The sequence below is a fragment of the Borostomias antarcticus genome, assembly GCF_949987555.1.
Source record: "Borostomias antarcticus genome assembly, chromosome: 10".
Lineage (NCBI taxonomy): Eukaryota > Metazoa > Chordata > Actinopteri > Stomiiformes > Stomiidae > Borostomias > Borostomias antarcticus.
Genome location: NC_140243.1, coordinates 6,906,923 through 6,916,922, shown reverse-complemented (window position 1 = coordinate 6,916,922; position 10,000 = coordinate 6,906,923). Strand labels below are relative to the sequence as shown.

Below are 10,000 nucleotides of genomic sequence, written 5' to 3'. Positions count from 1 at the left end.
TAATCAAATGCAGAGGCAATTATAACAAATATATACATTTATATAGGCTTACAGTTACAACCAGCCCTTTGAGGGCAACCATAATCTCTATGTGGCCCGGGACGAAAATGAGTTTGACAACCCTGATTTCCGTATATTATATACATGAAGCAAGCCCAGAGCAGTGCATTGTGTGTGTGCGTGTGCGTGTGTGTGTGTGTGCGCGTGTGTGTGTGTGTGTGTGTGTGTGTGTGTGTGTGTGTGTGTGTGTGTGTGTGTGTGTGTGTGTGTGTGTGTGAGAGAGAGAGAGAATGTTCATGCAGAGCTCTTCAACACAGAGATAGTACCGGGAGGAGGTGGTTGGCCTTTGGGGGTGATGGGGGGGGTTGGCAGACACAGACACGTTAAAATACTTACACACACTAGATATGCACAAATGCAGACTCGCGTGATCCAGGTGATGTCTGTTTTGGGATGTCCCTCCACCAGACAGATGACTTGAGAGATACGGCTTCCGGCCCAACCCTCACCCTCTTCACTGTTGCGTTTGTAAAGTGACAATAGCGCACTCTGTGATATCCAGTGTTGGCTGGCACAGACACAACATGGTTTTCGTCTGAGGACAAATTAAATCTAAAAATGGCATAAGGCCTGCCGTATTACTCGGTTCACCACGGATCTTTCAAACGTAAAGTTCCTTTCCAGTAATCCAAACTCCACATCCAATTCCTGTTTTAATTTTTGATCATTGACTCACACGAACAGAATTCCGATTCCGATTTCAGAACGATTAAACTGTAACATATAGCCTAGGCTATTTGCGGGACATCGACGTATTCGTTGGCGTATTCGTAAAAACATTTACACAGCCGTATATATATTCACAAACAACAACTTCTGCGTAAGGAATGTTGACATAAACCCATACGTCTCGTCATTTTCAAGTCTCGTCATAATATGGGAGCTATAACGTGCGGGAATGGATGAAGGACTTAAAACAAATTGATAATAAGGACTGTATATTGGAACATTTTGACAGAATATTGAATAGAGAATATTATTTAAAAATACCCACGCCCTAGCGGCATATCTCAATAAAGACTTTTTCACTTTGGGTAGTTGCTTTATTTTGAACGGAAGAATATTATTATAATATTAACGCCAAATCCAGGATACTCGATACACCTTCATCACACCTGTCTGAAAGTACCAATCAAGTGATTTACAGTGATTTTAGAAAGTTGGTGGTTTTGTCAAAAGAGCCTTGCAAACCGTGACGTCACAGAGCACCCTTGTGACGTGGGCCAGGAGGTGTATAAAAGCCAGAGAGCGACAGAGGAAGAGCAGACAGAGGAAGAGCAGCCAGAGAGCGACAGAGGAAGAGCAGCCAGAGAGCGACAGAGGAAGAGCAGCCAGAGAGAGAGAGAGAGGGGGGGACGTCTCCATCTCTCCCCCTGACTCTCTCTCAGTGGGCCAGAGAGAGAGAGAGAGGAGAAGGAGGTATCATCTTGACAGCTGGGGTGGAGGGCTGGGGTGGAGGGCTGGGCAGGGGTGGAGGGCTGGGGTGGAGGGCTGGGCAGGGGTGGAGGGCTGGGCAGGGGTGGAGGGCTGGGGTGGAGGGCTGGGCAGGGGTGGAGGGTTGGTCAGAGGTGGAGGGCTGGTCAGAGGTATCTCCTCTCTCAATCTCTCTGGACCACTGAGAGAGAGTCAGGGAGAGAGAGAGAGATGTCCTCTTCTCTCTCTCTTCTCTTCCCTGGCTCCGAAGAGGAGGCGGTGGAGGCGGTGGAGGTGGCAAATTTATAAATAAATAAAAAACGATTTTAATCATGAAAACTGATTCTGATTCTCATTGTAAGCTATAGTGTTGTTATTAAGATATCCATGTTAGCACATAGGAATACTGTTACTATAGTTACTGTTAGCACTTCAGACTTAGGGGCTGGGCAGCCTCAGCTGGAGACCAGACCTCCACCTCTGACCTCCACCTCTGACCAGCCCTCTACCTCTGACCTCCACCTCTGACCAGCCCTTCACCTCTGACCAGCCCTGCACCTCTGACCAGACCTCCACCTCTGACAAACGTTTGAGAACGGTAGGCTCATCTAATGTGCGAGATGAGCTACAGCAATGGGTCAATGAGTAGTATTACTGCGCCCCTATGGGCGTGCGAGCGGTGGTGCGGAATGCCGTAAAGCGCCTGTTAGAATACCGCGGGTCAAGTTACATTCTTATGTTCTCACATCTGTATTGTATCAGCTTACACCAATTGCTTGCTTATGCATGATTAAGTGCTGGACAAGCAATTTTTTTCTGTGTATTAATGGATTTCCTTTACTTCATGAGAATTTGATCCTGCACTCCAGGCCTCAGCTCAGCTCATTGGGGTGGGGGGGGGGCTACATGGGCAGATATTTTCCCGTTATAACTGCCAGAACATCACAGACACTCTGCTGCCCCCTGCTGTCCACATATAGAACTTACACTGAATCTGGCAGATGTGTGTCTGTATGGCAGATGACTTCACTTACAAGGGTTCAGACTCCAGAGCATCCAGCACACCCAGATATGACTCCCATTCGATGTCTAACTCATACTCTGACATAAGGGTGATGTAAAGAGGTCTGTTTACCTTGCTCTGTGTATGTATGGGCGGCTGTGGCTCAGGAGGTAGAGTGGGTCGTCCAATGATTGCAGGGTCGGCGGTTCAAATCCTGACTCCTCCTGTCCACACGTCGAAGTGTCCTCGGGCAATACACTGAGCCCCAAATTGCTCCCATTGAGCAGGTTGGCACCTTGCATGGCAGCTGCTGCCATTGGTGTGTGAATGTGTGTGTGAGTGGGTGAATGAGAGGCCATTGTAAAGCGCTTATAATTGCAGTCAATTTACAATTTGCCATCTGTATATCTCTCTCCCTCACAGATGTGGACGAGTGCATCAGCAACCCCTGTGTCAACGGAGATTGTGTGAACAACCCTGGCTCGTACCACTGCAAGTGTCACGAAGGCTACCACGGCACCCCCATCAAGCAGATCTGCGTTGGTACGGTCCACTAATCCATTAGTTCAACTAGCTGGCTCATTATGTGTAGACCATAGCCATAACAACTGTGGTTTACACAGGTACTAAAGTAGAACTAGGAACCTTCCCAGAGCAGAAATACATACCAGAGGGAAGACAAGCACCTGGCCTGTCATGGCTGGTTTAGCCAGTAACCAGTTTGGTTTCTCCCAACCTTCCCCTGCTCAGACATCGACGAATGCATCGTTAACGGCGTGATGTGTCGCAACGGACGCTGCGTCAACACCGACGGAAGCTTCCAGTGCATCTGCAACGCTGGCTTCGAGCTCACCCCCGACGGGAAGAACTGCATAGGTGGGCTTTACACACATACACACATTCGCATTCCCATGCACGCACACATACACACACACACACACATGCTCACACACATACACATGCATGCACACACACACACACACACAGACCCACACACATGCCCACATGCGTACACACACACACACGCTCACACACATAGACATGCATGCACACACACACACAGACACAGACACACACACAGACCCACACACATGCCCACATGCGTACACACACACACAGGTCTTGTTGTAAGTGTTAATATTGTCTACTGTTTGTCGTTCAGACCATGACGAGTGCGCCACCACCAACATGTGTCTCAACGGGATGTGCATCAACGAGGATGGCAGTTTTAAGTGCATCTGCAAGCCTGGCTTCGCCCTGGCGCCCAACGGACGCTACTGCACAGGTACCTGAACACCGCCACCATGGACCACATCATTCAGTACAGCCAGATCCCCGAATCCACCCTGAGGAGCTTAATGTTGGGATGTCCCTTTTCTGAGGTCACACTTCACATTGAAGGGTCCTCAATAGTCTCCAAACACTCAGCAAATTAACTATATACTCAACAATCAACAAACTATCAACTGCAACTCTGTTGATGTGCTGGTTAAAGCTAGGGTTAGGGTGAGTATCTACTACCCTAGTCTACGGAGCCATCAGAATAAAACCCATACCCCCCCCCCCCTACTTCTCTCTCACCCCCCCTCTTTCTCTCTCTCCTCCCTCCTTCTCTCTCTCCTCCCTCCTTCTCTCTCACCCCCTCCCTCTCTCTTCCCCCCTCTATCTCTCTCTCCTCCCTCCCTCTCTCTCCACTCTCCTTCTCTCTGTTCTCCCTACTTCTCTCTCCTCCCCCCTCTCACCCCCCCTTCTCTCCTCCCTCCGTCTCACTCTCTCCCCCCTCTATTTCTCTCTTCCCTCCTTCTCTCTCTCCCCCCTCTATCTTTCTCTCTTCCCTTCTTCTCTCTCTCCCCCTCCTTCTCTCTCTCCTCCCTCCTTCTCTCTCTCTCCTTCCTCCTTCTCTCTCTCCTCCCTCCTTCTCTCTCTCTCCTTCCTCCTTCTCTCTCTCTCCTCCCTCCTTCTCTCTCTCTCCTCCCTCCTTCTCTCTCTCTCCTCCCTCCTTCTCTCTCTCTCTCACCCCGCCAGACATTGACGAGTGCCAGACGCCGGGCATCTGCATGAACGGCCGCTGCATCAACTCCGAGGGCTCGTTCCGCTGCGAGTGTCCGCCCGGCCTGGCCATCGACGTGGACGGGCGGGTGTGCGTGGACACGCACATGCGCACCACCTGCTACCGCGCCATCCAGATGGGCACTTGCTCGCACCCCTTCCCGGGCGCCGTCACCAAGTCAGAGTGCTGCTGCGCCAGCCCTGAGCACGGCTTTGGAGAGCCCTGCCAGCCCTGCCCCGCCCGCAACTCAGGTGACTGAAGGAACTACGACCCCCGTGACCCCCACCTAGTTGGTTAGCAGCAACACATGACGCCGTTGGTTTTTAGACACTGTGTTGTAGAACGCTGCACTGTAGGCTGCCTCCAGCAAACCCATAAGCATGTAGCCAGGTTTGGTTTCGATGAACTTTTCAAGTTGACTGACTTCCGGTGGGTTCGTGGACAGCAACCCCTCTGATGTAACAGTGAGAGGGACCGAGGAGGTAGACCAGGTGTGTGTGTGTGTGTGACTAACTGGAGGTTCCTTGTGTGTCTCTTTCAGCTGAGTTCCAGGCTGTCTGCAGCAGTGGTATTGGGATCACAGCTGACGGCAGAGGTGAGTCAATCGATCGATCAATCAACCACTCAGTCAAACATAGTGTCGACCGAGTGCTCCACAGAACCCAGGGTTGCTGAAGGCCTTTGTCTCTCCGCTGCAGACATCAACGAGTGTGCTCTGGACCCAGACATCTGCCAGAACGGCATGTGTGAGAACCTGAGAGGGAGCTACCGCTGCATCTGCAACATCGGCTACGAGTCCCACTCCAGCGGAAAGAACTGCGTGGGTGAGTCTGCCAGCCTGCCAGAGCTCGTGATTGGTGGATAGGTCTTCCAGCCAGCCTGCTAGGGCTTGTGATTGGTGGATAGGTCTTCCAGCCAGCCAGCCAGGGATCATGATTGGTGGTCAATGGATAAGTTACCAGCCAGCCAGCCAGGGCATGTGATTGGTGGATAAGTTGCCAGCCAGCCTGCCAGGGCATGTGATTGGTGGATAAGTTGCCAGCAAGCCAGGGCATGTGATTGGTGGATAAGTTGCCAGCAAGCCAGGGCATGTGATTGGTGGATAAGTTGCCAGCCAGCCAGCCAGGGCATGTGATTGGTGGGGGAGCTCAGCTGGATGTCAAGGGGAGGACATTAGTGCCTCAGTGGGATGAGTTGGGGTCAAAATAGGATGCCTGCTCTACAGTGTATCTTCTGTCAGATATGGTGTGTTTTGTGGAGCGGAGTCCTGTGTTGAGGTGTGGGAGTGTCTGACATCCTTCTCTGTTTGTCGTAGACATTGATGAGTGTTTTGTCAACCGCCTGCTGTGCGACAACGGCCAGTGCAGGAACACCCCTGGCAGCTACTCCTGCTCCTGTCCCAAGGGATACGTCTTCAAACCCGACTCTGAGACCTGCGAAGGTGACCACCGTGGAGAACATGCACACACACACACGCACGCATTCTCTCTTCTCACACACACACACACACACACACACACACACACACACACACACACACACACACACACACACACACATTCTCTCTCTTGTCACACACACACACACACACACACACACACACACATTCTCTCTCTTGTCACACACACACACACTCTCTGTCTGTCTGTCTCTCTCTCTCTCTCTCTCTCTCTCTCTCACACACACATACACGTTCTCTCTCTCTCTTATCACACACACACACACTATGTCTGTCTTTCTCTCTTTCTCCCTCTCTCTCCCTCCCTCTTTATCTCTCTATCACACACATACACACGCACAATGTAATTTGGAAGGCCCCCATTGTAATCTACTTAAAGGGGAACAGTTATCAGAATACACGACCACATTTGCTGCTGTACTGTAGATCTGGTGACAGGTGGTCAGATGAACCACAGTCTGTCAGACATCACATCCATCTATCTGGACAGCAGTGCCCTCGTTTAAAACCTTCTGCTCACAGCCTTCACCCTGATCTTCGTCCTGCGTGTGTGTGTGTGTGTGTGTGTGTGTGTGTGTGTGTGTGTGTGTGTGCTCCAGACATCGACGAGTGTGAGTCCAGCCCTTGCGTTAACGGCGGCTGCCGGAACGTCGCCGGGTCCTTCCACTGCGAGTGTTCCCATGGCAGCAAGCTGGACCCCACTAACACCATCTGCGTGGGTAAGAGAGGCTTCTCGCTTCCTGTGGGGAAGTTGAGTCATGTAGCGACCACACACACGTCTGGGCCAATGCAAACCGCCTGGAGTCCAGCTGCACTGCGCCAGCCCGATGACACGCGTTAACCACAAACACGGCTGCCGCTACGATGCTCGGCGGGCCGGTGTCAAACCGTGCAACCTCGCCCAGAACCGGATCGAGCCGGCTGTCGAGCGGAGCTATGCGAGCGCGCCGGCTCCCTCCGGCCTCATAAAGGCTTGTTTGGCTGTGAATAAACAGCCAGGGTGCATGGGGGGGTAGGGGCCTGGGCAGCCGGCCAAAGGTACCTCACCGTCCGTCTCCAGATGGAATGCAGGCCGCCGTACGACTCAGTAGATAAATAACGTGATCACATGAGCGTGTCAGCCGGCGAGGCCCCTCTCTCCGCCCCTGGACGGAGCTGAACTTTCAGAGCTCAGCGGTGGGCGAGAGAGAGGGAGCGTGTGTCAGCTCTCTTGTTCTTTTGGGTGGGCTGGCGGTTTGGGGTAGAAAAAAACGGCGTCAGGTTTATTCTGGTTCTTGTAGCTCGGCCCAGTCGGCCAGGTATCCAACAGCAGGTGTCTCTGATGAATGGTGTTCCCAGACAGACAGGCTGAAGAGGATGCCAGCTGGTCAGAAGACAGATGGGCCTCGTTATCACTGCCCATAACAGTCATAGTCACCTTGATGGATGAGCAGAGGAAAATGTATACATTTTATGAATCTCTCTCTCCCTCGTGCGTGCTCTCTCTCTCTCTCTCTCTCTCTCTCTCTCTCTCTATCTCTCTCTCTCTCTACAGACAGTATGAAGGGAACCTGCTGGCTGAACATCCAAGATGGCCGCTGCGAGGTCAACATCAACGGAGCCACGCTGAAGTCGGAGTGCTGCTCAACTCTGGGAGCCGCCTGGGGAAGCCCCTGTGAACGCTGCGAGATTGGTCAGTTCCTACGCACACACTCACACACACAAACACACACACAGACACACACACACATACATTCAGGGACAGACACACACATACTGTACAATACTTACGTATGTATTGTAGGACATCAACCCCGGCACCAATGAGCACCGTTCTGTTTTTGATATGTTTTGTCCATAGTTTTGAGCCAAGGTAGCGTTCTTTTTTCTCTGTACAGTTTTAAATACATACAGATCTCCCTGTTCCCACTCCACAGACACAGCCTGCTCCAGAGGCTTCGCTCGAATGAAGGGAGTCAACTGTGAAGGTAGGACACACACTCTGCCCACCCCCCATCTCACACACACACACACACACACACACACACACACACACTCACACTCCTCCCTATTCTCTCTGCCCTCGCGTTGACGCTAACCCTATCCCCCATCCCCCTACAGACATCAACGAGTGCGAGGTGTTCCCGGGGGTGTGTACCAATGGGCGCTGCGTCAACACCCAGGGCTCCTTCAGTTGCGAGTGTTCCGAGGGCCTCACCCTGGACGGCAGCGGGCGCACCTGCGTGGGTAAGAGAGCCCGCCGCACAGGAAACGCTCACCGAGCGCCGCGTAGTCCTTGTGTACGGGCACGCCACTGACCTTTGAACCCGCGCGTGTGTGTGTGTGTGTGTGCGCCCAGACGTGCGGAGCGAGCAGTGCTACATGAAGTGGCACGAGGACGAGTGTGTGGAGCCGCTGCCGGGCCGCTACCGCGTGGACTTGTGCTGCTGCTCGGTCGGCGCCGCCTGGGGCATCGACTGCGAGGAGTGTCCCAAACCGGCCACGCCCGAATACAAGGCCATCTGCCCGCGAGGGCCCGGCTTCGCCAACCGAGGGGACATCCTGACGGGCAGACCCTTCTACAAAGGTACAGTAGGGACGGAGACGGTTGCTACGGTAACCCCGAGAGACCAGAACTGTTGAGTCTCCGTCAAAGCAAAGAAAAAGATATATTTTGCATGCGATGGCAAATGCATCGCTCAAGACGTGAATGTTTTTAGGGTCGTGTGTGTTTTTCTGTAGATTATAATTGGGACGTTCACAGTGTTGCTAGGCGTATGAGTGTGTTATTAACAGTGCGCTGGTCTGGTCCTCCTGCAGATGTGAATGAGTGTAAGGTCTTCCAGGGCCTGTGCTCTCACGGATCGTGCCGGAACACCATCGGCAGCTTCAAATGTCGCTGCAGCAGTGGCTTCGCTCTGACCATGGAGGAGAGGAACTGCACAGGTATGGAGAGAGAGAGAGAGAGAGAAAGAGAGAGAAAGAGAGAGAGAGGGAGAGAGAGGGAGAGAGAGAGAGAGAGAGGGAGGGAGAGAGAGAGAGATAGATAGAGAGAGAGAGAGAGGGAGGGAGGGAGAGAGGGAGAGAGAGAGAGAGGGAGGGAGGGAGAGAGAGAGGGAGGGAGGGAGAGAGAGAGACAGAGGGAGGGAAAGAGGGAGAGAGAGAGGGAGGGACAGAGAGAGAGAGAGGGAGAGAGAAAGAAAGAGAGGGAAAGAGGTACCGCAGAGACAGATAGATTCATAAAATGAATTATAGTATCAAGCAGTTCTCAGTTCTGGATGTTGTACAGTACAGTGTGCTCAGTCTCAGATGTAGAAAGACAGCGCATGAGGAGAGAACAAAAAATCTGTCTGGCTGGGATATTCTCCTAACATACCTTTTTCCCCATGGTGTCTCCTCCCTGTGTGTGTGTGTGTGTGTGTGTGTGTGTGTGTGTGTGTGTGTGTGTGTGTGTGTGTGTGTGTGTGTGTGTGTGTGTGTGTGTGTGTTGCAGACATTGATGAGTGTCGTATATCCCCGGACCTCTGTGGCCATGGCACCTGTGTGAACACTCCTGGAAGCTTCGAGTGTGAGTGCTTTGAGGGCTTCGAGAGCGGCTTCATGATGATGAAGAACTGCATGGGTGAGTTATCAGACATACACACAGTCTATCTGTTTGAGCATAATCTTGGAGAAAAATAACTCATACACACACACACACTCACTCTTCATCAGAGGCCCACTGGGAGTTTAAATCCAAGTCATTTCTGACAGCTGACCTCTTTGCACTCTCTCCCTGTCGGCCCCCCCTCCACATACCCCCCACCTCCTCCCTCCCTCCCTCCCTCCCTCCCTCCCTCCCTCCCTCCCTCCCTCCCTCCCTCCCTCCATCCCTCTCTCTCTCTCTCTCCGTCCCTCCCGCCCCTCCCTGTCTACCTCTCCATCCCTCATCCTCCCTCCTCCCTCCCTCCCTCTCTCCCTCCCTCTCTCTCTCCGTCCCTCATTCTCCCTCCTCCCTCCCTCCCTCTCTCCCTCCCTCTCTCTCTCCGTCCCTCAT

At 52.6% G+C, this 10,000-nt stretch overlaps 1 protein-coding gene across 1 annotated transcript in view; it reads left to right on the top strand.

The window, feature by feature from the left end:
* Positions 1-10,000, top strand: part of fbn2b (fibrillin 2b) — a gene marked incomplete at both ends in the record, with an annotated part of 66,026 nt that overhangs the window by 39,904 nt on the left and 16,122 nt on the right. The window contains 14 exons of the mRNA XM_084443920.1: positions 2,900-3,019; positions 3,227-3,352; positions 3,639-3,761; positions 4,502-4,777; positions 5,068-5,121; positions 5,225-5,350; positions 5,842-5,967; positions 6,585-6,704; positions 7,520-7,657; positions 7,902-7,952; positions 8,086-8,211; positions 8,324-8,551; positions 8,785-8,910; positions 9,458-9,586. Coding sequence (XP_084300046.1) covers positions 2,900-3,019; positions 3,227-3,352; positions 3,639-3,761; positions 4,502-4,777; positions 5,068-5,121; positions 5,225-5,350; positions 5,842-5,967; positions 6,585-6,704; positions 7,520-7,657; positions 7,902-7,952; positions 8,086-8,211; positions 8,324-8,551; positions 8,785-8,910; positions 9,458-9,586 — 1,869 coding nt within the window. The remainder of the gene's footprint in view (positions 1-2,899; positions 3,020-3,226; positions 3,353-3,638; positions 3,762-4,501; positions 4,778-5,067; positions 5,122-5,224; positions 5,351-5,841; positions 5,968-6,584; positions 6,705-7,519; positions 7,658-7,901; positions 7,953-8,085; positions 8,212-8,323; positions 8,552-8,784; positions 8,911-9,457; positions 9,587-10,000) is intronic.